A 27,160-nucleotide genomic window follows, 5' to 3' on the forward strand; every position below is an offset into this window, starting at 1 on the left:
CGCATGCTAGGAAAGCCCCGTTAATAAATCCTGGTTATCTTTCCCTGTTTCTACCATTCCTTGAATACTTTTATTCCTGTAACCTTCTCTTCCTCGCGCTCCAGTACCAAAGCCATGGTGTCCCTGCTGCTCTTAGACACTTCCCTTCATGCTTTTGAGCCCTTGCCCTGCCTGCCCATGGTGCTTCTACGTCCAGCCCACCTCTCTGTCCTGTATTTTCAAGGCTTGACTTCTATTTACAGCTCTGTTTTTCTAAGCTGTCTCCAAACCGCTTGCTGAAGCCTTTAGATGATTAACTCTTCATAAGCCATTGCTCAACTCTAAAGCGCTTTTATGTCAGCACTGCTGCCCTCTGATCCCTGGACAGTCTTTTGACTTCTTGGACTGCTGTCATTTACCGGCAAAGCCCAGTTTTTCCTGTTGCCTTAAGATAGTTGTTTTGAGGATGCTGCATTTTAAACTGTTTGCAAACCCAATTTGTACCTAGATCCCTGTATCTTAACTCAGACAATCGTGGTGCAAAGCAAAAACTACCAGAGGAAACTGCAGGAAATGGGACTGGAATGTAAAGAATGTAGGATGGAAAGACAAAATTGCACTTTAAACGGTTTTCACTAAAGTGCAAATAGGAATGGGCTGAAAAATAGATAAATTTATTTCAGCATTGTTTGGATTTTGCAATAAAGAGGCTTCAAGTGTTATGGAAAAAAAAAAACAAATTGTTTTAGTGTGAGCTCAGAGGAGATCAAGGATCAGCTGACAGGTAGCACTTGCTGTGTGATAAATACAGTTTTATTGATCAAGTCTCTTGACTTTCCCTTGTAACTTGAATTACACAACAGCCGTGCTGCCAGCGGCTCTTGGTGAGCAGGGGTGGTCACAGCCCTAGCGTTCAAGCCTGTCCCAGCATCCACTTCTGCTAGACTTGGACTCCTTTCTCATTTTTACGGGTCTGACTCACTGTTGTTCCAGAGGATGCTGGACAGACATCACAGTAGTTTGGGTTTGCTTGCCTCTTGCTGTTCCAATGTACATCAAGAACAGCTTCCGCAGCTGAAAGAGAGCAGGAATAAATGTCAGTAATCAGCATATGTCAATAGAAGGGCTTACTGTGGAGCTGGTGTTGTCCTCAGTATGAAGCCTTCTAACACAAGAAAGCCCTATTTAAAAGATAAGCTCTGGCTGAAAAATGTAAATTTGACGCTGAAACTTGTAAGTGCAGAATCTGAAGCAATGCTGCTTTTACTCAGATTCAGTATTAACAGGAAAAAAGGCCGTGTGCTAAAGCGTACTCAGCAGACCCAGTGATTTCAGAGAGGCGCCATCCAAAAGTGACCTGGCTTTTCCCTAACTACCAAGCTCCTTCCTGGAAACGCCACCTGTTGAGCTCCATCGGGAAACCTGCTCGTGTTAGAGCCTGAAGCATCCTGAAAACGCATCCCCCTCTGCTCCGCACCACCTGCGCATGCAAAGCAGCCTGCTTGGGTTTGCACTGCCCGTCCCATTGTCCAGGAACAATCCCAGCCCCACAAAGGCTGCTGGAGGCGGCAGCAGCTGCAGCACTGGCCCGGCGCCCGCCACACTGGGCAGCATTGTTCCTGCCGCCGCCGTGCGACCGTGGGGCCGCCGGGAGCGAGGGTCGTGCCCGCTGTCCTCCGGCCGGCGGCAAGGCAAAGGCAGGTGGGGGAGCACGGAACGAAGTTGTGGGGCACAGCGTCCTGCAGCGAGAGGTGGGGCAATGCCATGCTACAGAGCAGGGAAAGACGCTGGGCCTTCGAGGAGCCAGCTTGGCTTCAGTTTTTCAGGAAGATCTCCAGGGACTACAAGTCCCAGCGTGCAATACTGTGCCCGGGGTTGTATAACCTGAGCTGGGGGCAGCAGGGGGCCAACGGCATGGCCTGTGAGCGTTGCCCTTCCTCTTCCCAGGGCCCAGGCAGGCGTGATGGTCCCTGCCGGCTGCAGGAGGAGTGCAGGCAGCCGCAGGGCCCGAGGGCCATCTGCACCCTTGGGCTGTGCTGGGAGTGTTGGGACCTGCAGCCACATGCCCCTGGCTGCCACAGGGCAGGAGGGTGTGTTAGTGCCGGGCTGCGGGCAGGAAAACGCCGTTGATGGTCCCTCGCCGCTGCCAGGGGAAGTCACGCTTCCTCTTCTAACTTTTCCATTTAAGACAAATAGAAAGCTCCCGGGGCAGCGGGGCTGGTGGGCGGCAGCTGGACTGGATGCCCGGCTGGGCAGTGCCTGGCGAAGGAGAGGTCGCCCTGACGGCGTCAGGACCGTGTGCGCGGGCAGGTGCCCATTACGCAGCCCGCTGGCAATGGGGCAAGATCCGTCCGTGCTGTGGCACGAACTGCACCACGGCCTCGGGACCCGTCCGAGCCGCCCTAACCCCGATCCCTCACGCGCCGCAGCAGGGAGGGAAGGGAGTGGGGTGCTCCTCGCGGGCCGTGCCCGCCGCACCGGGCGGCCGGGGCTGGGCTCCAGCTACCCGGGGCTGGGCTCCTGCTACCCGGGGCTGGGCTCCTGCTACCCGGGGCGCAGCTTGAGGCACGCGGGGTGTCCGGCCGGGGGCCCCCAGCCGCTGCCCGTCCCGGTGCCCCGCAGGGCCGCCGCCACGTGGCGCCCGGGGCCGGGCCGTGCCGGGCCAGCCGCGCTCCCCGCCGGGCGGGGCGGGCCCTGCGCCGAGCGGGACCCCGCGCCTGCCCCGGGGCGGAGCCGTCCCGTCCCGTCCCGTCCCTCCCGTCCCGTCCCGTCCCGGTCCCGACCCGGCCCCGGCCCCGGCCCCGGCCCCGGCCCCGGCCCCGCGGCGGGCGCTGCCCATGGGGAGCGCGGCCCGGCGGCGGCCCGGCAGCAGGAGGCAGCGGGGAGGCTCCCCCGGCGGCCCCGCCGCCCGCCGCTAGCCCGGCGGGGCATGCCCGGCCCCGCCATGCCCGCCTGGGGGATCCTGCCCGTCACGCTGCCCGCCTTCACCATCACCGGCATGTGGATCGTGTGAGTAGCGCCGGGGGGGGCTCCGCGCCCGGGACCCCCTGCCCGGCCGGCCGGCTGGGTGCCGGGGGCTCGGAGCATCGCTGTGCCCGAGGGCAGCCCGGGCAGCACGCGGAGCGGCCCCCAGAGCCCCCAGCTCCCGGTGCTGGGGGGAGGCAGGGCAGGCCCTGCCGGTGGGCTGCTGGTGTGGGAGGTGGGTGCAGGTGGGGGACACGTCCCAGCGGGGACAGCCGGCCCTGCGCCTTACTTTCGGCTCCCGGTGAGCTCCTCTGCAGAGGTGATGCGATGTGGGCAGCCCGGGATGTGCCCCCCATCCCGCAGGGCACCGCGTAACCCCCGCTGTCATCTCCCCCAGGTACGCCATGGCGCTCTCCAACAACCACATCTGCCCCGTCCACAACTGGTAAGGTCCTGGGGGTGGGCAGGGTGGTGGGGCCCCCTGGTTAAACACCCTGCTGACGGCAGGTCCTGCTCCGTTCCTCACCTGCTCTGACCCGCGGGTGGTTTTGGGGGAGCAAAGCCGTGTAGGGGCTAGCTGCCAGCAGGATTGGGCCCCGTGTTTGCAGAGCCTTGGGGATGGTGGAGCTGAGCAGAGCTACATCCAGCCCTCCCCCCCGCCCCGGCACACTTGTGTGCGGTCACGGCCGCTCCGGTGAGCAGTCCGGCCCTGCGCACGGCACCCGGGGAGAAGGAGGCCATTGAGTAAACGCTAAGCACGGAAAAAGCCTGAAAATAAGTGGTCAGGGAATTACAGAGGGCCGTGTGTCTCCATGGAGAAGGCCGGGACTCACTAGCTGGAGACTTGGACCCTGGGCCCTGGCAGTGCCAGCGGGGCTGTGCTGCGGCACCCATCTGTGCCCCAGGCTGGGAGGGAAGAGCTGTCCACGCTCTCAGGAATTTCTTCTGCATGACTCTTGGCTTGTTGCGTCTCCTAAAAAATCTGCCCAGAAAATCCATGTTAGCTCAATTCTTGCTGGAGTGTTTGAAGGAGGGTAAAAAAAAAAAAACAACCCGCTGCCATTTCCTGTCTGATGGATTATTCTGTCCTGGGAAGAATGTGTTTGTCGGCGTTGTCTCTGTGGCATAAACAGACGTTAATGATGAATAATGCTTCCAAACTTTGGGCTGATTGCTTTAAAAAAAATAGAAAAATCCCAAACCAAACAACACCACAAGAGCAGCCCTTGAGGAGGCCGTGGGGCTCCACGCCTTGCTCGGGTTTCGCGGTTGGAAAACAAAGCCACCAGTAAACGAGGAGACTGAAAAAACAGCAGAGACCAGCCCAGCCCTTTCCGAAAAGTCCTGCTTAACTGTGCGATTGCTGAGCCGCTTCAGCTGGAGGCGGCCGGCAGCTCGGCTCCGACGGGCACCTTTGGCTCTGTGGCTGCAGGGTGGAGGCCCCCTGGGCTGTGCCAGCTAGGAGTGCCCGGGCGATGCTGCAGTAACAGGTGATGGGCTCTTGCAGGACACCCAAAAACCCTTCTGTGATCAGGTGCCAGCTCCTGGGAGAGCCCAGGCAGCTTCCCTGGGTGTCACGGCTCTGACCGTCCTGTCACCTTCCTCCCACCATGTCCTCGGCCTTGCCCCTGCTGTGCCCCACCATCAGGTGTTGGGGACAACAGTACCACTCCCTCGTGATGGTCCCGCAGGCTGATGCTGTGTGGTGGTGCCCCAGAGGCAGTCACTCTGCTGCCAGGGCCACCCAGGTGCCCCAGGCCACTTGGGAGGGCTGGGGGACGCCGGCCAGCAGCTGCGCTGGGAGAAGCTGCAGCCAGACCGCGGGAGAGGGGATTTCCTCCCTTCCTTCCCGCTTGTGCTCAGGGCAGCCCTGCCTCCCCTGGGATGGCCATGGGCAGCGGAGCCCCCTTTCCAATACAGGGGGTGTCGCTGTGTGGCCAGGCCCCCCTATCCCCCAAAAGAGGAGCCATCCCTCCCCATGCCAGCAGCCTGCTCTAGGGCTTTGCCCACAGCCTGGTAGTGGCATGGAGGGGACAAGAGGCATGTACCCCTGAGGGGGCAGCTCGGTCAAAAAGCTGCTGAAGAGGCCCCGGGGCCAGCCGGGGTGGGCACTGCGGGGTGCCCGTGCCCCTGGGATCCGTTTCCCGCCCGGGCGCCACGTTCCCTGCAAGCCCGGAGCTGCCGGTGGCTGCACGCCCGGCTCCACCCGCGCTGCCAGCCCGGGGCTGTGTGTGCCAGGGCTGGGAGCTGCGTGTTCCTGCTCCTGCCCCGGGGCTCCCAGTGGGCATCCAGGGCGTGATGCCCCCCGGGGGTGGTGCTCCCTGGCTGCAGGCCCCCCCAGCCCGTCCCTTTGCTCCCCGCAGGAATTACAACCAGTCGTGCGGCGTGGATGGCCCCGGCTCCTGCTGCACGCTGGATCACATCCCCCTTGTGAGGTGAGGAGCTGGTGGGTGGGCGGGGGCCGGGCCGAACCCAGCCCCTCTCCTCCCTGGGGGCACGGAGCGGCAGAGGGAAGCCCCTGGGAGAGATGGGGACGAGCAGCGGGTGCTCGGGGCGCCCAGGAGCGGGCCCTGGGGAGGGTCCTGCACCCTGGTGCCCCCTGCTGAGGGCTGCCCGTGCCGTGCCTTGTCCCCACAGCAAGTGTGGCACCCTGCCTCCCGAGAGCTGCTTCTTCAGCCTCATCTGCAGCCTGGGCTCCTTCATGGGTAAGTGCGCGGTGCTGAGGGAGCGGGACGCTCGGCCTAGTGCCGGGCTGGGAGCGGGGCGCTGCGTAGAGCCGGCCCTGGGGTGCTAGCCAGCAGAATGGTGGGCCCGGGATGGGCCCGGGATTGGGGGGTCTCCAGCCAGCCGTGTGTGATGGGCGCTGTGTCTCCGTCCCGCAGTCATCCTGGTGGGGCTGCTGAGGTACGCCCACGTCCTGGAGCGCGTCGGGCCGTCACTCCTCAACACCCTGGGGCTGGCCACCGGCTGGCTCTGCGCCGCCGGCCTCACCATGGTCGGCAACTTCCAGGTAAGGCTTCTCCCTGGGGGCTGGGGCTGGTGCGGGGCAATGTGGGGCTGATGTGAAGGTTGGAGGAGTGCGGGTGGTGGCAGGATTTGGGGGTGTTCTGTTGTTTCGTGCACACCTCCACCCCCCAGGCACCGCACTTCCCCAGCACGTTTTATTTGCACGCTCATCATTTCGGGCCCGGATTACGCAGCCGGTTTGGGTTTAGCACTTATCTCGGAAAGCAAACATTTCAGCACCTGCCTGCTGCTTTCCGCAGTGCAGGGCAGGGCCGGGGCGGCGCTGGCTGTCCCCTTCGTGGCCCCTCGGAGCCGCGAGCTGACGGCCTGTGCCCGCAGGTGGATCACGCCAAGGTGCTGCACTACATCGGAGCGGGGGTGGCCTTCCCCACCAGCATGCTGTTCGTCTTCCTGCAGTCCGTCCTCACCTACCGCATGGCCAAAACCCGCGGGCATTACTGGACCGGCCACCTGCGTAGCATCCTCACCGCCGTGGCCTTCATCACCCTCGTCTTCAGTATCCTTTTCCTGGCCCTGCCGTCTGTGGGGAGGTCGCTGGGGTGGGCAGGTGACGGCGGCCCCGGCCTGGCTGCCATCACCCTTGGGGTGTTGGGGTGGGCTGCGGGAGCATGATGGCCCTTCATGGCCTCAGCCCACACCTGGCAGAGCAGAAGGGCCACCTTATTTTGTTTAATGGGTATTTTGAGCCCTCGGCAATGCAAAACCTGTCTGATTTACCTATAGCCTATGACACATAACCTATGGTCCTCCTTGGGGTGGCTGGGGGCTGGCCGTGCTTTCCTTGACCGGGATGTCCTCAGGCGGTGTGTTCTTCATCCAGGAGAGCTTCGTGCTGCAGCACGTGGCCGCGCTGTGTGAGTGGATGTTCATCATCGACGTCCTGGTCTTCTACGGCACCTTCACCTTCGAGTTCGGGGCCATCTCCACGGACACCTTCCTGGTGCTGCTGAAAGCCAGCCGGGCCCCCAAAAGTTACAAAGGCGAGAGCAGCCTGCCCGGCACGGCCTGCATCCACGGCACGGAGGGGCTGGCCATGGTGTGACCCCGATGGGAGGCAGGCTGACGGTGGGGACCAGCAAGTGGGGCTCTGCCAGCGGCTCCCCACCTCGAATGTCTCCCAGACCCCGCGTGCCTCGGGGTGCACGTGTGTGTGCGTGCACACGTGGTGCTTGGTACGTGCCCCCCGACCAGGAGCTGCAGCCGGGCTCCTCCAGCAGCTGAGGCCCTGCAGCCCCCGGGGAGCAGGAGCTGCCCCCCAAGGGCTGCTAGGGGACGGGGGTCAGGGTTGTCCCCTCTGTGTCCTTGGCTGTCGGAGACAATCATGCGGGGGGAGCACCCCACTGGTGTGAGCCTGTCCTGGAGGCTGGTGGGAGCGGGGAGGGCGATGAATGAGTGTGTGCGTGTGTACATAGAGCTACGTATATATACAGATCGATGTATATACACATCTATATAGTTTTTCCCTTGTCCCTCGTGAGGGGCATTGCTGCTGCTGTGCGCGTGGGCCAGGTTGCGCCCCCCGAGTTGCCCACCTGTACGAACCTGGCCGACGCCTCCCCCGGTGCGTGTAGTTGGAAGAGGAGCGTTCTGACTTTTATATATAATATATGTTAAAAAAAACCCACGAAACCAGCAGCCACGCCACGAGCAGGGCGCGGGGACTTCACAGCCACAGACGGGCCGCTGCGGGGCCGCCCCCGGCCGCCCCCTCCCCGCGGCCCGGCCCGGCCCCGCCGCCCCCCGGTGCCCCCGGTGTGCGGGGCCGGGCGGGGCGGGGCGGCGGCCGGGAAGCCCCGGGAGGCGGGGCCGGGCCGGGACTTTCCCGGGGCAGCGGCGGGAGCGCGGCGCCGAGCGGGGCTGGGGCCGGAGGTGAGCGGCGGGGGGCGTCGGGGGTAGGGGTAGGGAAGGGGGAGGCGGGCCGGGAGGCCCCCCGGGGAGCGGGCAGGGTTAGGGTTAGGGGTGGGTTAGGGTTAGGGGTGGGTTAGGGTTAGGGGGAGGAGGGAGAGGTTGGAGGTGCCGGGGAGGGTGAGCGAGATGCTGGGGAGCTGCAGGCTGGGGAGGGGACAGCCAGGGCTGGTTTTCCTCTTTCCGTGCCCCTGTGGCCCCAATCCCTGCCTGCAGTGCCAGGAGGGTGCTGGTGCGTGGGGCTGCCCCATGCCTCTGCCCCACAGCCGGAGCACCAGCGGTGCCATGGGCAGCGTGGGAGCACAGGGACAGGGGCAGCACAGGCCCCGCCGGCACCCAGAGGGGGTTTTGGAGGATGTGCAGGCACACGAGTGGAGCAGATGGTTCATAACACAACAAAGCAGCTGATTTATGGGCCCCTAGAGGAGAAACACAGAAGATCAGTGGGTGGCTGGGGTTTGCCAGAACGAACTTGATAGCCGTGATGGGAGGAAAGGCATTTCGTGCACAGAGATACGAGTGGTTTGGTGTGCCAGGGCAGGCTGCTGGAAGGCTGGGAGAGGGGATTTGTCCCCGCTACTTCTATGGGTCAGGGGATGGATTTCCAGGACAGGTCTCTGAACCAGGTCCCTGCAGGAAAGACCTTGCAGCCTTGTCAGCCACACAGTTGCTAACAAGTAGCTGCGATGGAGCAGGGCCCAGGAATTGAGCAGAAACCAGGCTTGGGAATTTAAGGCCGTAATTTGCAGGCATTAGCAGGCTCCTGGAGAAACAAAATGCGCAGGGAATAGCTTTAAAGAGGAGCAGCCGGGTGGGTGGCTGGGGCTGTTTGTACACAGGGGTAGGTCAGAGTTGTGCCACGCTCCTGCTGCCTCCCATGTTTCTGGAGGGCCCTTTCCCGTGGCTGCTAAACAGTCCTGGTGCAGCCGGATGGACGGACGTTTCCCTGGTGCCTGCAGGGCACCAGCTCTGCAAGTCAGCTGGCTGTCATGGGAGAAAAGAAAACAGCACCAGCATTGCTGGATCACGTTCGGGGAGCTGCAGGCATGAAGCAGGGCTGTAACCCGCTGCGCTTGCCAGCGGCTGGCCCTTTGTGGAGGCAGCCTGGCACCGGGAGCCGGCTCGGCAGCGGGCTGCACCATCCGTCCGGCAAGGGGCCGGTGCTGCTTGGGGCAGCGATGCCTGCAAAATCCGTCCTGAGTCATAGGAACGTGAAGACATGGGGGAATCAGCCCAGCAAGGGGAGCCTGCAGCGTGTGGGTGAGGGTGGATGCGATCCTGGTGTCCAGAGGTGCACCGGGGGGGCAGGACGGGGAGGTGGGTTATCTTGTGGGAGTATCTTGGGGGACAGAAACGCAGTGTGCTGTGCCTCCAGGTGTAAAGCAGCCTCTCCCTGCTGGTCCTGGGGGCCTGAAGGCGCCCTGCCAGGCACGGGAGGCAGCGCTTATCTCAGAGCAGCGCTGCGTTGCCGTGGGCTCTTCCAGGAACAAGGAAGCTGGCGGTGACCCTCCAGCTCTGCTCAGCGAGCAAGGTGTGCTTCCTCCGACACGCCAGCATGCAGGCACAGGGACAGACAGCTGCCGAGCGAGACCCAGCCACGCAGGCTGGGGACAGGGCAGGCATGGCCCCGTGACGTTCCTGAGTCATGCCGTTTGCTGCAACAAGTGGAAGTGTGCAGGGCAGAGATGAGCGAGCTGCAAAAACCCCTCGAGGGATGGGGCTGAGGGCGCAGGAGAAAGGGGAGCTGCTGTGCGCAGGGGGCACGGTGTGTTCTTCTCGAGGGTTTGCCTTGGGGCTCCCCCAAACGGGCTCAGTGGTTAGGGTTAGAGGGGGTCCTCCTGGCTCACCGGTGAAGGACATTTGTCCCCTCTTTCACTTCTTTGTGACATCTGCAGCAACAGATTTGGCAGTGGGCTGAGGGTGCCCGCGTGGGATCCAGGCAGCAGGCAGCACGTGATGCTTCCCGCTGGCATGCACCGGGTCACGTCTGTGCTCCCAGGCCTTGGGAACGGCCCGAGGAAGGTCCCCCCTCGCTTTGCACTGAGGTCTTGGCCCCCCTTGGTCCCCGCACCCCGGGCTGAGCCGCTGCCTCGGCCGCATCCCGTGGGCAGGAGCTGCTGGAGCTCAGCTGTGCTCCTGCAGCCCTGGGGAAAATCTCAGGCCCAGAGCCTCAGGGCAGCCCCTTTGGAGGGCTTGAGCGGCTGGAAAATCTCCTTGAAAAAGCTCTTTTCGGCTTCTGAAGAATATGAGTCACTCACGAGCTGAACAATCCCCTTCCTTCCCCTCTTCTCCCACACACCCAAAATCCCCTGAGCGGGACCTGCGGCAACCACTGCTTCAGAAATTCATGGTACGAGGGCACAGGGGAGTCAGATACGTGTTTTTTTTTTTTTTTTTTTAATTTTCCACTGCTTAGTGAGGAAAAGGAATGCGGAGAACGAGAGCGTGCCCTGCTCCGCTCTGATCCTGCCCCTTTGCTAGAAGCCTCCGGTGCTTTCCCGCTGCCGGGCAGACCCTGACCCCGGCGGGACCCGTGTCTGCGGCTGCTGGCAGTCCCCGCGGCGATGCTGGGGCTGGACGGGCTGCTGAGGCCTGCCTCTTCCTCCGCGGTGAGTGGGAGGCTTGAGGGCTGCGGGCGCTGCTTTACGGGGAGACGCTCCCTCGGGGGGCTGCGGGGCGGCCGCTCCAGCTCCCCGGCGGGAAGGTGGGGATGGGGACGAGGCCGGCGAACGCCCCGCAGCCTCGACGGGAGCGACGCGGGGGCTGCCGTGTGAGTGGGGACGGGGCACGGGGCGCCGGCAGAGCTCACCCTCCTGCCTGCCCCTGTCCCCCGGGCCGGGGGGGACCCCTCGGGGCAGCGCTTTGGGAACAGCTCCCGCTCGGGGCCGGGGACTCGCGGGGCGCCCCGTCGAGGCGGGACGGGACGGGGCCGGGCCCGGGCCCCCGGGGGCGTTACGGGACGGGGCCGGCTCACGGCCGCCCCGCCGGGATTTCCAGCCCGGCCGCGGGGCAGGGCCCCAGCCCCCGGCTGCCTCGGGAGGGCGCGGAGCGGCCGCGGCCGCCCCTCGGGGTCCGGGAGCCGCGGGTCGCTCCGGGCCGGGCCGGGCCGATCCGGGCCGGTGCCGCTGGGCGGGGCGGTGACGCGCGGGGCCGTCATTTCCCGGCTCGGCGGGGTTTCTGGGGACTTTCCGGAGCGGCGGGGCCTTCCTGCCGCCCGGCCCCGCTCAGCGCCCGCTCTGCCCGCAGGCCGGCGCCCGGCCCCGCGCCGACATGGACGAGCACTTCCAGCCCGTGAGTGAGCGCTGCCGGGGGGGGGGGGGGGGAGGGCCGCGGGGTGCTGTCCCTCTGTCTGTCCGTCCCTCTGTCTGTCTGTCTGCCCTGGGGTCAGAGCGGGACACGGGGGGCGCTGGGGACAGGGGTTTGGGCACCCACACGCCCTGCTCGGTGGGGAGGGTATCGGGGTCTGTGCCCGCCCGGGGGCTGCAGCCCCGTCGTCTCACGCTCCCCTTCCCTCCCCTCGCCCAGTGCCTGGATGGGATCGACTACGACGACTTCAGTTTCGGCACCCACATGATGGAGCAGAAGGAGCCCCTGATGCAGACGGGTAAGGGACGTGTCCCCCCGGGGTCCCCGGCCGCGGCAGCGGGGTTTCCCGGCGGGCTGACTCACGCCGGGTGGTTCCCAGCAGCGCCGCGGGCCGTGCACCCCATGTCCCCGACGTGGGCTGGGTGGGAATCCCTGCCCCGTGCCACCGGGATGGGGCTGGTCAGCCCGGCCGTGCTGCCCCATCCGCCAGGGAGCTGAGCTGGGGCTGTGCTGGGGGTCCCCGAGTGCCAGAGCATCCTGACGGCTGCTCCCAGCCAGGGGTTGGGGCCCTGAGGACCCCCATGGGACAGACAGGGGTCACCTCGCTGTCAGCACCGTCCCCATACCTCCAGCATCAGCACTGGGAGCACACACTGGTTGCCCTGTGCTTCTCACCGGTGCCTCTCCTCTCTGCCCTCCAGTAGAAGGCCCCTACCTGATCATCATCGAGCAGCCGAAGCAGGTAAGGACCTCACCCGGGCAGGGGCAGGCAGAGCGCCGGGGGCACGCTCCGGTGCCGTCGGTCTGACCCCCTCCATGCTTCCACAGCGGGGTTTCCGATTTCGGTATGGCTGCGAGGGCCCTTCACACGGGGGGCTGCCGGGAGCATCCAGCGAGAAGGGGCGCAAGACGTACCCCACCGTCAAGGTGAGCATGGTGCTGGGGGGGGGAACGGGCTTTGGGGATGCGTGTAGGGACTGGGAGGGGAGCCTGGAAGGGAGGACATTAATGGATATTGCGAAGCCCTGGCACTGACTATTGTACCTTGCTTCATCTCCCGTCTCCCCGCAGATCTGCAACTACATAGGGATGGCCCGGATCGAGGTGGACCTGGTGACACACAGCGACCCTCCCCGCGTCCACGCCCACAGCCTGGTGGGCAAGCAGTGCAACGAGGCCGGCAACTGCGTGGCCATCGTGGGACCCAAGGACATGACCGCGCAGTACGTGCGAAGGGGACCTGGCGGGCTGGGGCAGCCTCCTGCCCACACAGGGTGCCTGGAGGCCCTGCAGCTTTGCACATTTGGGGGCTGGGGAGAAGAGGGGGGCTGATGCCCCCAGGAGCTGGTTTTGCTCAACGGGGCCAGGAGCGCGTTTGGACAAGGTCATCAGCACAGCTCTGTCCCCGAGTGTTTGGCCAGCTCTGGGTCCAGCACATGCAGCTGCTTGCATGCCTGTTTTGGGCTTCTGTCCTCGGGGTTGCAGCTCCTGCTGCAGCCAGGGCAGGCTCTCCTCCAGCTCTGCAGATAACTTTGTCAGGCAGCCGGGCTCTGCGTCTTGCTCCATAGACCTGTCGGGGGGCTCCTGCCCAGCCGGTGGCCGAGGCTGAAGCAGGCAGGCTCCTGCCTGGCTCTGCTGCCGTGTGCCTCAACACTGCTGTAGCCTGAGCAGCCCAATCTGGGGAAGAAAGGGTGTTTTCCTCAGATCTTCTGCTGGAGTGGGACAGGAGGGGCAGGAGCTGTGTGCGCTCTGTTGCTGCACACGAAGTCCCTTGTAGGTCCCGTAAATCCAACCCCTGCTGCTGGCTCAGCCTTGTCCCATTTGCATCCCTCTGCCCTCCAGCCCTCCCGGTTCCCCGCTTTGGGCTGGTCGCCTGCAGAGCCCTCCATTCTGGGCTCCTCTCCTCCCCGCTGTGACGGCTCCTCTTTGCCCGGCACACGTTGACCTGCTGCTGCCCTGCTGCCTTGTGCTTGGCTCTGCTGGCCCTCGGTGGCCCGTGTGCCCCGGGGCTGGCTCTGCAATGACAGCGGGCTCTTCTCCGCCAGGTTCAGCAACCTGGGTGTGCTGCACGTCACCAAGAAGAACATGATGGAGATCATGAAGGAAAAGCTGAAGCAGCAGAAGATTCGCAACACGAATAGCCTGCTGACAGGTGGGGGCAGCCTGGGGCTGCGTGGGGCTGCGGGGAGCTGGGACCTGCTGTGGGGTGGCAGCTGCAGGGCTGGGCTGGGCACGGGGCCGGTGTGTCTGACAGCATCTCCCTGCGGCCCGGCAGAAGCCGAGCTGCGAGAGATCGAGCTGGAGGCGAAGGAGCTGAAGAAGGTGATGGACCTCAGCATCGTGCGGTTGCGCTTCACCGCCTACCTTCGTGACAGCAGCGGGAACTTCACGCTGGCCCTGCAGCCCGTCATCTCGGACCCCATCCACGACAGCAGTGAGTGCAGGGCCAGCTCCTGCTGGCAGGGGCAGGCTGGGCGCGGAAGGGGTGGGCTGTTTGGGTGCCGTGTTGGGCTGATGGATGCAGCTCTGCCGTCTGTCCCTGGGTGGTTTGGTGCTGCTCATCCTGGCAGAGTGATAAGGGGTGAACGGCTCCGTTTTGGCCAGCCTGGCCCCTGGGCTCCCCCGTGCAGCGGGCAGGGGACAGGGCAGGACGGGTGAGGAGGTCGTGGCTGCTCTGCCACCACGGGGGCTGCCAACGCCTCTTTGCTCTGCAGAGTCCCCTGGAGCTTCCAACCTGAAGATCTCGCGGATGGATAAGACGGCAGGCTCGGTGCGGGGCGGGGATGAGGTCTACTTGCTGTGCGACAAGGTCCAGAAAGGTAAAAGGCGTTCCCTCCGGCTGCGACCCTCTGCAGGGGCTGAGGCGGAACTGGTCCAAGCCCCAGGGCCCCGAGGTGGCCAGGTTCCATGGCCGTGTACCTGGAGCCCGGCCAGGCAGTGAGACAGGCGGTGCCAACCCCCCCTTTCCCCCCCCAGATGACATTGAGGTGCGCTTCTACGAGGATGATGAGAACGGCTGGCAGGCCTTCGGGGACTTCTCCCCCACGGACGTGCACAAGCAGGTACGGGGAGATGGGGGGGGCTCCTGTCGTGCCCCCGGGTGGGTGGGTGCCCCGTGAGGTGAAGTGGCCTCATCACTGACTCCAGGCAGGAGTGGTGCCAACACCCATCTTTGCTGCCCGCAGTACGCCATCGTCTTCCGCACGCCCCCCTACCACAAGCCCAAGATCGACCGTCCCGTCACCGTCTTCCTGCAGCTGAAGCGGAAGCGAGGGGGGGACGTGAGCGACTCGAAGCAGTTCACCTACTACCCCGTGGTGGAAGGTGAGCGCCGAGGGATGGGTGCTCTCAGCACCGGGCTGGGCGTTCTCCCCCACCCCTGAACCTCCCCGGTCTCTCCCTGCAGATAAGGAGGAGGTGGAGAGGAAGCGCAAGAAAGTCCTGCCCCAGTTTCCCCAGCACTTCGGTGGGGGCTCGCACATGGGGGGAGCCGGCGGCGGTGCCGGGGGCTTCGGATCGGGAGGAGGTGAGTCAGGAATCCCTGCTCCGTGCTCTGCCAGCCTAACCCTAACCCTAACCCGCCCCCTTGCCCCGCAGGTGGGAACCTCAGCTTCCCCTACTCGCCTGGGCTGGCGTACAACAGCATCTACTCGACCGGCCCGCACCCCGTGGGGGGGTACCAGGGCGGCGTGCAGATGAAGGCCCCCAGCGTGGACGGGGATGAGGGCGACAGGCAGGTGCCTACGGACAGCGTATACTGCAAGGAGCTGCAGAAGCACGGTAGGAGGAGAGAGGGGGCCTGGAGACCTGCCTTGGGGTGGAGGACGTGCCTGGAGAGGCAGCTGGCGGGGGCGCTGGTTTTGGTGCTGATGTCCCGCTTCATCCTGCAGCCCAGATCTGTCACCTGTGGATGCTGGCCCTGGCGCGCCGCAACGCTCACGCCCTGCTCGACTACTCGGTCACTGCAGACCCCCGCATGCTGCTGGCTGTCCAGAGGCACCTGGCCGCCTCGCAGGACGAGAACGGGGACACGTGAGTGTGCGGGGCGAGGGGCGCACGGGGTGGGACAGCACAAACTTTGCTGGCACTCAGAGACCAGCCTCAGGGGGTGGCATTATAGGGCCAGGGAGCAGCAGCTGGTGGGGAGGCCCTGGGGACAGGGAGCTGGGACAAAGGCTGTCCTCTCTCCCCGCAGGCCTTTGCACCTTGCTATTATCCACGAGCAGACGGCTGTGATCAAGCAGCTGATCGACGTGGTCGTTAGCATCCCCAGCCCTCAGATCATCAACATCACCAACAACCTGCAGCAGGTACGGGGCTCCCAGGACGGCTGTTTTTCATGGGGAAGGGCTGAGGGGAGGGTCTCCCCTATCTGGGGCTTGCACCTGCACCCAGGTGCTGGGGGCTGCTGCTGCCCCCTGCTCAGGCTGTGTGTGAGGAGTGCTGGGGGCCGTGCCGGGATGGGACCAGCGCTGGTGACGGGTGCCTCTGTCCCGCAGACGCCGCTGCACTTGGCGGTCATCACCAAGCAGCCCCAGGTGGTGCAGCTCCTGCTGCAAGCCCGCGCAGACCCCACCTTGCTGGACCGCTACGGCAATTCCCTGCTGCACCTGGCGCTCCACACGGGCGACGAAGAGATGGTGAGGACGCTGCTGACCCACCTGGGTGCGGCTGCCCCGTACCTGCTGCGCCTGCCCAACTTCTACGGTGAGCGGGGCTGGGAGACAAAGGGCCCGGGTGGGGAAGGGGCCCGGCGTGGCTGGGGGGGTGCTGAGCCTCTCCCCCTGCCCCAGGCCTCCTGCCCGTGCACCTGGCCGTGAAGGCGAAGAGCCCGGCCTGCCTGGACCTGCTGGTCAGGAAGGGGGCGGACGTGAACGCCACGGAGATGCAGGGCGGGAGGACCCCGCTGCACCTGGCCGTGGAGATGGAGAACCTCAACATGGCCACCCACTTGGTGAAGAAGGTAGGGGGCTGGCTCCTCGCTGCGGGGCCGGGGTGGGCGCAGGGAGAGGGAGGCAGGGCCCCGCAGGAGGGGCGGCACCAGGGGCCCGTCCTCATGGCCTCGCGCCTTTCTCCATAGCTGGGAGCAGATGTCAACAGCCAGACCTTCGCTGGGAACACCCCCCTGCACCTGGCCGCCGGCCTGGGCTCCCCCACGCTCACCAAGCTGCTCCTCAAAGCAGGTACCCTGCCGCCCCCTCCCCTCCTTCCCATGGGCAGTGGGAGCAGGCCCTTCCCCGCGGGGTCTCAGCCACCCCTCGCCCACAGGGGCAGATGTGCTGAACGAGAACGACGAGCCGATCAGCCCCTCCTCATCGGAGGCGAGCAGCGACACGGACGCCGACCCCGAGGAGCAGGAGGTGAGCATGGAGCTGGGGGAGCCGTCCCCAGCCACGCCGCGTGGCCCCAGCCCCCATCCCGACCCTGAGGAGGAGCAGGAGGAGACAGGGCCCCGACCGCGCCGCTGCCACACGCCGTTGGACCTGACCCGCAGCCAGAAGGTGTGCGGGGGGCACAGGGTGGGATGGGAGCGTTTCCATGGGGTACACAGCGTGGGGTGGGGGCCGTAGCACTGGGAGCCTCTCTGGAGAGGATGCCCTGGGGCAGAGCTGTGCCAGGAGCACAGCCACGGTGCCGGCACCAGCCAGGCCCGGCCTTGTGCCCCTCCACATCCCAGGGAGCTGGGATGTGTTGGTCAGTGCTTGGGGTGATGCTCATGTCCGTGTGTCTGTCCCGCAGGTGCGGGACATCCTGCTGCAAGCCTCCCAGCCAGGCCCCAAGGCGGAGCTGACCGCTGCCCCCCGTGCAGGTGAGCAGCCCCTCTGCCCGGGCAGGGCAGGACCAAGGCCCTCCCGGCCGCGGGGACGGGCAGCGCGTGACAGAGCCGCGTGTCCCCCACAGGGAACGTCCTGTCCCTGGACAACGACGCGCTGCAGGGCTTGGAGCAGCTGCTGAACCAGGACAGCAGCGGGTCTGACTGGATGGAGCTGGCCAAGCGGCTGGGGCTCTGCAGCCTGGTGGAGACCTACAAGGACACCCCCTCGCCCAGTGTCAGCCTGCTGCGCAGCTACGAGGTCAGCGCGTGGCCGGGGCGCCCTGTCCTCCTCCTGTCCCCACCGTGTCCCTCCCTGCTCACTGTTCTCTCCCCGCAGCTGGCCGGGGGCAGCCTGGGAGGGCTGCTGGAGGCGCTGGACTCCATGGGGCTGCGCAAGGCCGTCAGGATGCTGCGCAAAACCGAGGCGCAGGAGAAGCTGCAGAGCACAGGTATGGGGAGTGCAGGAACGGGGTGAGGGCCCTGCTGCCCCCCGGCCTCTCCCCCCTGACCGCCCCGGGCTTGCCTTGCAGAGATCAAGGAGGACAGCGCCTACGGGAGCGAGTCGGTGGAGGAGGAGCAGGTGCCTGCCCTGGCCCTGAAGCCAGGGCCGGTGCCAGCAGGCGAGCTGCCCCACAGCCAGCAGCAGCAGGTGCACTGAGGGGCCGGGGGGGCCGTGCTGCCCCCCGCCCTGCCCATCCCATCCCACACAAGTGCCTTCTGGACTGGGAGCCCACGCCGCAGCCCCGGCTGCCTGGACGCTCGGGGGCGGGATGCAGCCTGCCCCGGCCCCTCTCTGCTCTTATTTAACGGTCCCTCCCTCTCCTGGTGAATAAAGGGACACGGTTTCCATTAGCCTCAGCCAGCTGTGTCTCTGCCGCAAGGCGGCGAGGCAGGGCGCTCACCCCCAGCACCGATCCCTGCCTGTGGCCCTGGGGAGGGCAGCCTGGCTGCGGGCCCTTCAGCAGCCCCATGTGCCTCAGCTATCCCCAGCGTCACCTCTGGGCGAGCCTGGGGGAAAAAACCACAGCACACGCAAGAACTGAAGAGCAAGTTTTACTTCAGTAACCGACAGAAGAAGCTGTACAAAGGTTTTTCTCCCCCTCCCCGAGCCGCCTGGGGCAGGGGTGGATTTTTCTTCTTTTTTTTTTTTTTTCCTTTTCTTTTTTTTTTTTTTGCAATAGACTCAAAAGAGCAGAATAAAAAGTTTGACACATTCACAAAGTCAGTGCTGAAAACAGCCGGGTCCCGTGCGGCCAGGAACAGCGTGTGTTTGCAGCCCCTACCCTCAGCCCTTCTGCTGGCCCCGGCGCTGGACCCCTCTGCTTGCACCCTCAGCGCTCCTGCAGCCACGCATGAGCACCAGCACCCGCTGCTGACCAGCGCCCGCCAGCCTCGCTCACCCTGCCGGCGAGCCTGCCGCCCGCCGGGGGAAGGACAGACCCTGCGGCTGAAGGATGGGCTCCAGCCACCGCTCCTCCTCCTCTAGCTCAGGACCTCACAGCTCCACCCGCACGTCGGACCAGCACTCAGTTCTGCATCCTCCAAGGCCCCCGCGATGCTTTGGAGCAGTGGCACTGGAAGGAAAGCCCCCGTCCCTGTTGCCACCATCACGTGCACGCTGCTGCCCAATGCACCCCCTCACACCCAAGCACAGCCAAGGGGCACGGTCAGACTGGGGGGGCTGTGCCCGTGTTTGCCAAGCACACAGCGAGCGGTGCTCGGTGGCAGTGCCTGCGGGGCTGGCTCTCTCCAGGAAGGCTGCTGGTGCAGGACGGGTGAGGACAAGCTGGCCTGGCACAGGCTGCATGGCTCGCAGTAGCACACACAGGCGCGACGCTGGGCTCGCTGCCCAGGGAGGCTCTGTGTCCCCCCCCCAAGGCCATGTAAAAACCTCTCTCCCCCTGCCAAGAGCGCAGTGTCTACAGGAAATGGCTGGGTTTGGTTTTTTTTTTGTTGTTTTTTTTTAAACAGTTCCCAAAAAAGCATCAAAATTAGCCCCCAAAAAACTCCCTGTTGGTCAGCTCGATCTGGTACTAAAAAGTGCAAAACTGTATCACAAAAACCGTTCAAAAGTTGTAAGAAAGCAGGAGGCGTGGGAGCAGCTGGGGCAGCAGGAACGGAGCCCTGTCCCCCCCCCACCCCAGCCACCAGCCCTCGGGGATGGGGCTAGGGCCAGGGCCAGGGCCGGCACGCGGGGCGCTTGGATGGCTCCTCTCTGCCCAGTCCCATCTTTCCCACACGGCACAACGGCGCTGGAGGAAAGCAGCTGCTGGCTGTGCTGCGTTCGGTTCTCACACCAAGGAATGTAGCCCAGTCGGCAGGGTTCAGTCCCGTCCCCTCCGTGAGGCAGGGGGGCTGGAGGGGAGTCTGCAGCCAAGCGCAGAACAAGGAGGGGCAGGAATGAGTCTGAAGGGGCAGCTCCCACCGGCAGCGCCTGGGGCCGGTCCTGTCCTGCACCGGTCACCAGCCAAGGGGCCACCGGGCTGGTGCTGGCGGCTGGGGAAGGCTGTCCCCACCCCAACGCGTGCCCCAAGAGGATGGACTCATGGAGGGTCCCAGCGGGCACGTGGCGCCCACCCCAGTGCCAGGGGGCAGGATGGGAGCTGCAGCGTGGGCGGCTGATGCCCCTGGCTTACGATTTCTGGGGGTGGCCGGGGGGCTGGCGGCTGGCGCGCTCCGAGACGTTGCGCTTCACCTTGGTGCCCGTGCTGGAGGGCTCAGCGTTGAGCGAGGGGCTGGAGCGGGATTTTTTCAGGCCGTCATCCTCGCCGCCTGCTGCATCGAAGAGCGTGGACTCGAACGCCGCCAGGTCCTCAGAGCCGGCCTTCAGCTTGGCCCGCAGCAGCATGGCGTAGGTGCCGTAGCGGGATTTCTGGGGACAAAGAGAGCAGTGGGGGTAGCAGGGCAGTACCCTTCCAGCCAGCATCCTGCTCATGGCCCCTCCACCCCATCCCGGAGGTTTAACGCTCTCTCTTCCCTGGTGCTTCCCACCAGGGGCCCACAGCGAGCTGAAAGCCCTGTGGCATGCCCCGTCCAGCCCCCCGCCCTGGGAGCCCCTTACCCACGGTGGGGAGCTGAGGGGGGCAGAGCATGGCAGCAGTACCAGGAGAAGCCAATACAGTTCAGCTACGCAGGCAGGAGAGTCCCCAGCAGTTGGTGGGGGCCCAGAGCCTGCGGTGGTGGCACAGGGGCTGTGGGTTCTCCCAGCTCACCTCAAACTCCAGGTACTCCTCCTTCTGCTTCAGCTCCTCGTACTCCTTGCCCTTCACCTTCTTCTCTGGCAGTGAGGAGCGGTGCTCCAGCAGCTCCGCTGACATCGCCTTGAACTTGGTCTCATGGCTCTTTACCTGCTCGTCCTGGGGACAGGTGACACCACATCAGCACCCCGTTCCCCTCACCTCTTGGCTGCAGGCAGCTGGGGCCAGGGCTGGCGTGATTTTCCCCTTCCAAGTCCGGCCAGGGTCTCAGCTGCTGCCCCTGGCTTTCCAAACATGGCAGACCAAAGCACAGGCCCTTTGGGGAAATTTCCTCCTGCCTCATGGTGGGCTGGCTGCAGTCTTAGAGCAGAATTTAATCTCCTCTAAAACTAGGCTGTTTTTTTTTTAATCCTTTCTGCTCTATGAATAACTGCAGTGGCACGAGTGAGAGCCAGCTAATCCCCCTGCCCGGTGTCCTGTCAAGGTCCTGGCCGTGCCACGGGCCCCTCTCAGGGCAGGCAGGTGGACCATGCTCGTCTCCACAGCCTAACGCCATCGCCTGCCTCTTGTCCCCACGTCGAGGGACGAGCCCCCCTCACCCCCTGCCCCGGCCCACCTGGGACAGCCGGGTGCAGGAGCTGGGCAGCAGCGGGCGGCTGAACTTCTTCTGGGAGCCGATGGCGGCGGGGAAGGGGGGCGCGGAGAACATGGCGGCCACCACGTTGATGCGCGTGATCCACGAGTGCATCTGCTCGGGGTTCCTGGGGACAAAGGCCAGCACAGGCGAGCTTGGCTCCGCTCTCCCTGCCAGCCCCAGAGCACCAAGGCCAGAGGGACCTGCCCCAGAGAGGAGCCTGGTGGTCCCTGCTGGCCCCTGGCTCTACTCTCCCTTCTAGAAAGGGCCAGGACGCGGCCCTAAGCCCCGTCCCACCAGCACCACAGGTGAGCCAGCTGCTGGGGCCTCCACAGCACAGCCCGCCCCGCTGAGCCCCTGCTGCCCTGCGTGGGTCCTGGGGCACTCACTGTGCTTGGAAGAGGAAGACCCTCCAGTCGGCTGTCCTGAGGTAGAAGACATTGGGTCTCTTGCTGTAGTCAGACGCCCGCGTGGCGAGCGAGTGGTGGATGCTAATGGCATTCTTCAGCTCCTCTTCTGCCAGCGCCTTCCCCGGCTTATACTCCTCCTGCAAGTCACGGGGCGCGTCAGAGCCAGCCGGAGGCAGCGCCCACCGCAACCTGGTGCTACGAGGTAGCGAGGCTTGGAGGTCAGCCTCCACCAGGCTGCTGCAGGGCTCTGCCTCCAGCTCGTGCTGCACCCATGGGATGAGCTGCGCCACTCGGGCCCCTGGGCTTGGGGACAGGAGCACCGCGGCTTTCCCCCTTTCCCAGCAGCTGGGCAGCATGTCAGCAGCCTCCCCAGTGCCCCCAGCCCCAGGTGGCCCCGAACGCGGGCGGTCCCGCCGCTCCCTACCTTCTGCAGGTAGAGGATCATCCCCTTCAGGATGGCGTGGAAGGGTTTCCAGCCGCGCTTCCCTCGGGGGGCTGCGGGAGAAGAGAGCAGCCCAGGCCTCAGTCCCGGCGCTGGGCAGGGCGATGCCAGCTCCCCCTCCCTCCAGCGAGCCCTGCCATGCCGCACGCCAGCCCACCCCGGGGACGGGCGGCACGCCAGCACCGTCCCCACGCACCTGAGCCCGTGCCGGGCACGTGGCTGGCAGATGGAGCTGCCGGGGGGCAGGGGGGGCTGCTGCCGCCCCCCAGGGCTGGCACCTCGCTGCCTGCACAGCCAGGGATGGGGGCAACGTGGTGCTGCCCACCAGGTAATGCTGGCTCGGGAGGGCAGCAGCGCCTGATCGGATCAAGGTGGCATTAGAAGGCCAGGGCTTAGGGAGGATTTTGCAGTGGGAATGGGGAACGTGCCTGGCAGCGCAGAACCTGAGGCATGACCCTTCTGCAGCACCACAGGACACCCTTCCCTGTCTCTCAGCACCCCACAGTGGGGCTTTGTCCTCCAGGGAGCCCAACGCACCCCCTGCCCTCCCAGCTCTGTGGGAAGAGGGAAGCCTTCAGCCCCCCGAGCCTGTGGGGTGAGTTACACCCCTCACAGCCCGATCCACGTGGTGCCGGGGCTGATGCTGGAGGCTGGTTTGATGCTACTTGGAGATTTCATGGGGTGACCCTTGCCCCGCTCCCACTGTCAGGATTTCTGGAGCTCCCTGGTGCCCCAAGCCCCCCTCACAGACACCTACTTTTCTTGCAGTCAGGATCAGCGTGGATCTTGCGCACTAACAGTCCGTGCTTGTAGGTGGCGATGCTGGAGTCCTGGGAGAAGTCCAGGAAGGGGTTACTGCAGCTGCTGATGCGCTTGATGGACTTGGGTTTGGGGTCAGCCAGCTCCGAAAGGGACTTCCTCAGCTCCTCCTCATCTCTGCCAGGTACAGATTTGTTGGGGAAGGTGTTTGTTACCTTGCTGGGGACAGCAAACACCAAGCCTCCCACTCGCAGCAGACCAGGCTGAGCAGTTTTTCCACACCACTGGAGAGCATCCCGTAGCCTGGCCAAGCCTCTGTGCCCCCACTAGGCTGGCATCCGCAGTGCTGCTGGGATGAGGCACGGGGGTGTCTGCTGCTGCTGGCTCGGGGGGGGGTCCCTGCCCGCCCTCGGCAGTGAGGAGCCTTTGCGGACAGGTGGACTGATGCCGGCCAGCCTGATGAGCCCCAGGCCAGGGAGGAGCAGTGCCCTGGGGCTCGGCACCTCCGCAGCCCACCTTGCTGGGGGACCAGACCCTGCTCACAGCCTCCCTCCAGATGATGCCCCCTCGCCCTTCGGGCAGGCTGCATCGCTGCTGCTCCCCCCGCCCCGGCACGGAGATGTGGGAGCCCAGAGCTGCGGCCTCCCCCCTCCCTCGTACCCGCTCACTGCTAATTAAACCCCTCAGCATCTGCCGGCGTCTCCATGGCAGCAGCCCGAGCGCATTGGCTCAGCGCTGGCGGTACCGCCGGGCTGATTAATCCCCGCAGCGCGGGCGCTGCCGCTCCTGCTGCTGGAGATGGCAGCTGTGGGCGAGGGCGCGGGCGCCGGGCACGGCCACGGGCTGCCCGCTCCGACCCCGGGCACCGCTGCCGAGGTGCAGGGCAACACCCGGCACAGCCACAGCCACGGGGAGCCGGCCTCGGGCAGCCCTCCCCCAGCTGCGGGGTCCCCATCGAGGTGCCGTGCTGGGAGCAGAGGGCTGAGCACCCACTGCTGCTCTCCGGGCACCCCCATCCCCGTCCCGTGCTCCCGCTCCCCTCCTACAGCCCCACAGGAGCAACCACCCCGCCGATGTGGCCCCTGGGCTGCGGGATGCTCTGGGGGGGTGGCGAGGAAGCCCCCCGCCGGCAGGGTGACCCCACGCCTGCCCAGCCGGTGTCCCCTGTGGGATGCTCACATGGCCCACTGCAGCTTCTCGTTCTTGATGGAGCCGTACAGCGCCTGCGGAGAGAAAAGCGGGGTCAGTCGGCCAGCGGGGCCTGACTCAGGGGAGCTGCACGGAGCAGAGGGAGCACTGAAGGTTTTGGCAACCCCAGGCCAATCTGTCTTAGGTGCAGCCCTTCTTTCTTGGCATCAGCGTTGCCGACAGCCTGGCCCGTCTGTACACACCAGCTGGCTGGCATCGTTTCAGGGCTTACAGCTACCTTCTCCCGGGCACCTGCAGCCCCAGGCACGACTGGGGCACCGTGCAGGGTCACGGCACAGGCTGCCTCCCCTCCCGCCTGACAGCGGCACAGAGCTGCGTGAGTTTTACCCGACAGCTCCAAGCCCTCAGGAGAGCTGGTTCTCCCCGCGCCAAGGTGAACCAGGCTGGCCAAAGGGACAGCTTTCAGGAGACGTGGGCCACAGGCGAGCCGGCCTTTGGGCTGGGACTGCAACGCTGCACGTCTGTCCCCAGCTCCGTGAGACGTCAGCCTGCAGCAGGGCCCCCAGAGCACTCCTGCAGCCGACAGCTCGCAGCCCGCTCCTGGGCTGCCCCTCAGGACGGCTGCAGCCCGTCCTCCCTCCCCGCTCTCCAGTGCCTCCCAAACACCCTCAGCTTCCCCGCTGGCCCCAACCCTCGCAGGGTTCGGCAAGGCAGGGCCCGGCGCCGCGTTTCAGCACGGAAAAAGGCAAAGTCCATCTGCAGAGGGACAGCCTGGGGCCCCGTTCCCAAGCGTTTGTCCGGTCCGAGCTGGGCGCAAGCCACAGGCACTCAGCCCGGCTCTGCAGCACGGGAGGCTCTGGGGAGGCTTTCCAGCAGCGCTCACGCAGCACTCCAGATCAAGGAGCAGGACGGGTCTGGAAGGCTTCATCCTCGGAGGAAAATAATCGAGTTTCGCACAGACTGTTCAGGCAGCTGTCAACATCCATCTCCTGGCCCGAGACTGCCGGGGAGAGATCTTGCTGGTGGCTGATAAAGTACAACTGCAGGCTTGCAGGGACTCGCGAAACCCAGCCAGCAGGCAGGCCCAGGCAGTGTCTGGGGAGGACAAATCCATCATCCCCCAAGAGATGCAGTGGCCAGAACGGAAGAGGGACAAGGCTCGTTTCGTACGTCCTGCTCCAGGAAACGCTGGCTCAACACCAGCTTGTTTTTCAGAGGAGGAAAGGGAGCCCCCCTGTCCGCAGATGAAAAACAGGGGTCAGCCGTCTCCTGGGAAGACAGGAGCCTCCCGGGGAGGGCATGGCCTCATTCCCACCTTGGCAGGTTATACCCGCACCCCATTTACACCACCCTGGGACCAGAAGAGCAGGAGGTGGGAAGGAGGAACTGGCTGGTGGCTCGGCCAGAGGAGCGCAGGCTGCAAAGAGGTCCTCCTCCTCTTTGTGGGGAAAGGAACCCAAGTCCTGCAAAACGTAAACTGCTGTGAGGAAAGGGCAGGGGGGAGAAGCAGACTCCTGAGGCACAGCGGAGGTGATAAGGAATTGCCGGAGGAAACAGGAGGGAAGGGATCTCACTGACAGGGATGCAGCCGAGAGGTGCTGAGAAGAGAAACAAAAAGTGTGGAAAAACGGCACGGAGAAGTTGAGACTGGAAACCAGGAGCTGCAGAAAAGCTCCTGAGAAAACGCTGCGAGGAGTCAGACGGGCACCAGGCCTCGGCTGCCGGCAGAACGGGGAGGTCGGCCCTGCCCTGCCAGGGACGGGGACGTCAGGCAGCCACGCTGGGGTGCTGCAGGCAGGGTGGGACCGCAGAACCCGCTCTGTGCCGGGGGGCTGCGAGGCCCCAAAACCGAGCTCTGCTACAGCACCGAGAGCTGCCGGCAGAAGCTGCTCGCGGCGTAATTCTGAATGAAAACGACGCCTGCACAGTGCCGGAGAGCAGCCTGGCAGAGCGCAGCACTAAAAAACCTGGGCTCCGGGGCTGTCTGTGAACGCTTCAAAGGACGAACTGACTTGTGGCTTCAGGCGGCTCCAACACCCCGGTACAAGCACCCAGAGCATCGCACGAGCCTGCTGCGGGCAGGAGCTGCCATGCAGCCTCACCTCAGGCACGGGGCCAGGGGCTGGCTCCTGCACCGGGAGCAGGAGGAGAGAAGCGGGAGGCTGGGGGGATGGAGAGGGCGATGCAAAGCCTCGCATCTACGCTTAGATCCTGCCAAGGCTCTGCCTGGCTACCCGCCATCCCCAGCTGACACCGGTTTCATGCCCTGTTGGAAACAAATCCGGTGGACTCAGCCCAGCTCCGAGCTGAGAAGATGCCCTGCAGCCACAAAGCCCGTTCCTGCTCTCCTGCTCCTGTGGCAGAACCGCTGCCTGTCCCAACACCAGTGGTGCGAGGACCACTTCTGGTGGGGCACAGCAGGCTCCTGAAGCCTAGCTCACGTCGGCTGCGTCGGCAGAGACCACAGACTCACAGCTCGGCTCTGCAGGTCCCCCTCTCCAGGCTGTCTCTCCTCCATGGGTTTATTCCCGAAGGGGCACAAGGATGGCACCTCTCAGCATCTCTGAATTTGCAAGCACTGCCCAAGAGAAAGCAGGGTGCTGCCAGCAGAGGACTGACCCAAAACATAGGTGGCTTTTTTGTGTGTTTTTCTTTTTTTTTCCCCCACCATCACAGGGTTATGAGCTCACTGCTGCAGCACGCACGGCAAGCCAGCCAGCCCTGCCCTAGACATGCGCAACACCAAGGAGACCTGGGGATACACTGTCCCAGCGGGGTTTCTAACTGAATCGACATTTTAATTCGGTGCCCCCTCTGACAGGGGGCTGACAGGATGTCCCCAAGTCCTGCTCTAGCAGATGTCTCCAGAGGGGTGGACAGGCTCTTGCCCAGCCTCAGCAGCACCCTGCAGGCAGGGCAAGGAGACGCTGCATGGTCGACATCTCCCTTCACCCCTCTGTTCTCCCTTCATCCCTCTGCCTCAGGGGGAGCCCAGAGGAGGGCAGGTTCAGTGCTGGTTTGGGAGAAAGGCTGCAAGCAGCCCTGGACACAGCACTGGCACAGACGGGACTGCGCTGAGGGCTGCAGCCCAGCATGTCCGTAACAGAGGAGTGTTAAGGCAGAAATTTTGGCAACAAGCGGAGGGTTAACCCTTTCTGGGGTGCTTCCGTTAGGGATCGTAACTGTTTCGGACATATTACAGTGACAGCCACAGCGTGCTTGTTGCTGTGCAGCGCAATGCTCGGCAGTCAGAGCTGCGAGATGCCCTGTGCAGGTCAAGATTTCTCCTCCTGCTGCCAGCCCTGTGAAAAGGCACGGCTCTGTGACATTTTGCACGACAGACTTCACAGCTACAAAGTGCCCTCCCTGCAGACATCCTCCCTCTCGCCGTGGCTGGCAGCATTTCAACATGAGAGCTCAATCGCTGGCTTTCCCCAACTTTTCCTTAGCAAAACATCTTTCTCTACACCCAGGCACAAAGCTTTGGCAGGCCCCCCGGGCAAGCAGACCCCTCAGCTGTGAGAACACGAACGGCACGGTCAGACCAGGGCTGTATGGCAGAGGGGACAGCCC

At 64.7% G+C, this 27,160-nt stretch overlaps 3 protein-coding genes across 13 annotated transcripts in view; 2 read left to right on the plus strand and 1 right to left on the minus strand.

The window, feature by feature from the left end:
* Positions 1-2,746: 2,746 nt before the first annotated feature.
* On the plus strand, positions 2,747-7,418 carry TMEM150A (transmembrane protein 150A). The gene is made up of 7 exons (XM_083844978.1): positions 2,747-2,988; positions 3,341-3,388; positions 5,307-5,378; positions 5,581-5,648; positions 5,826-5,953; positions 6,289-6,466; positions 6,771-7,418. The coding sequence occupies exons 1-7, from the start codon at positions 2,909-2,911 to the stop codon at positions 7,010-7,012; spliced, it is 816 nt and encodes a 271-aa protein (XP_083701104.1). The 5' UTR covers positions 2,747-2,908; the 3' UTR covers positions 7,013-7,418.
* Positions 7,419-7,753: 335 nt separating this feature from the next.
* On the plus strand, positions 7,754-17,848 carry NFKB2 (nuclear factor kappa B subunit 2). Of its 7 annotated transcripts, none has more exons than XM_083844973.1 (24): positions 7,754-7,839; positions 10,292-10,484; positions 11,122-11,166; positions 11,401-11,479; positions 11,883-11,923; positions 12,010-12,108; positions 12,253-12,404; positions 13,227-13,333; positions 13,457-13,615; positions 13,896-14,000; positions 14,158-14,243; positions 14,367-14,505; positions 14,588-14,707; positions 14,779-14,961; positions 15,072-15,213; positions 15,377-15,491; positions 15,681-15,888; positions 15,975-16,144; positions 16,262-16,364; positions 16,450-16,682; positions 16,921-16,990; positions 17,083-17,255; positions 17,334-17,445; positions 17,527-17,848. In XM_083844973.1, exons 2-24 carry the CDS (start codon positions 10,440-10,442, stop codon positions 17,652-17,654), a joined length of 2,814 nt encoding a protein of 937 aa, XP_083701099.1. In that variant the 5' UTR covers positions 7,754-7,839; positions 10,292-10,439; the 3' UTR covers positions 17,655-17,848. The 7 variants fall into 7 exon arrangements, with proteins under 7 accessions (XP_083701099.1, XP_083701100.1, XP_083701101.1 ...); XM_083844974.1 differs by having other exon boundaries at positions 11,886-11,923; XM_083844975.1 differs by lacking the exon at positions 11,122-11,166.
* A 185-nt stretch (positions 17,849-18,033) lies between these two features.
* PSD (pleckstrin and Sec7 domain containing) overlaps positions 18,034-27,160 on the minus strand; it is a 37,016-nt gene continuing 27,889 nt past the window's right edge. For all 5 annotated transcript variants that reach the window (XM_083844970.1, XM_083844968.1, XM_083844969.1 and 2 more), the window contains 7 exons: positions 23,618-23,661; positions 22,437-22,615; positions 21,662-21,732; positions 21,217-21,374; positions 20,810-20,954; positions 20,209-20,352; positions 18,034-19,868 (listed from right to left, as the gene is read on the minus strand). In XM_083844970.1, coding sequence (XP_083701096.1) covers positions 19,629-19,868; positions 20,209-20,352; positions 20,810-20,954; positions 21,217-21,374; positions 21,662-21,732; positions 22,437-22,615; positions 23,618-23,661 — 981 coding nt within the window. In that variant the 3' untranslated portion in view covers positions 18,034-19,628. The remainder of the gene's footprint in view (positions 19,869-20,208; positions 20,353-20,809; positions 20,955-21,216; positions 21,375-21,661; positions 21,733-22,436; positions 22,616-23,617; positions 23,662-27,160) is intronic.

The sequence above is a fragment of the Anser anser genome (genome assembly GCF_964211835.1).
Source record: "Anser anser genome assembly, chromosome: 7".
Taxonomy (NCBI): Eukaryota; Metazoa; Chordata; class Aves; order Anseriformes; family Anatidae; genus Anser; species Anser anser.

Excerpts from the sequence above, each read along its gene's own strand:
- NFKB2 (XM_083844971.1), top strand. The coding sequence starts at position 10,586 with ATGGGGACGAGGCCGGCGAACGCCCCGCAGCCTCGACGGGAGCGACGC. Across the intron at positions 11,924-12,009 it reads TCATCGAGCAGCCGAAGCAG|CGGGGTTTCCGATTTCGGTA; the intron begins GTAAGGACCTCA and ends ATGCTTCCACAG. Across the intron at positions 13,616-13,895 it reads GGACCCCATCCACGACAGCA|AGTCCCCTGGAGCTTCCAAC; the intron begins GTGAGTGCAGGG and ends TTTGCTCTGCAG.
- TMEM150A (XM_083844978.1), top strand. The coding sequence starts at position 2,909 with ATGCCCGGCCCCGCCATGCCCGCCTGGGGGATCCTGCCCGTCACGCTG. Across the intron at positions 2,989-3,340 it reads ATCACCGGCATGTGGATCGT|GTACGCCATGGCGCTCTCCA; the intron begins GTGAGTAGCGCC and ends CATCTCCCCCAG. Across the intron at positions 5,954-6,288 it reads CCATGGTCGGCAACTTCCAG|GTGGATCACGCCAAGGTGCT; the intron begins GTAAGGCTTCTC and ends CTGTGCCCGCAG.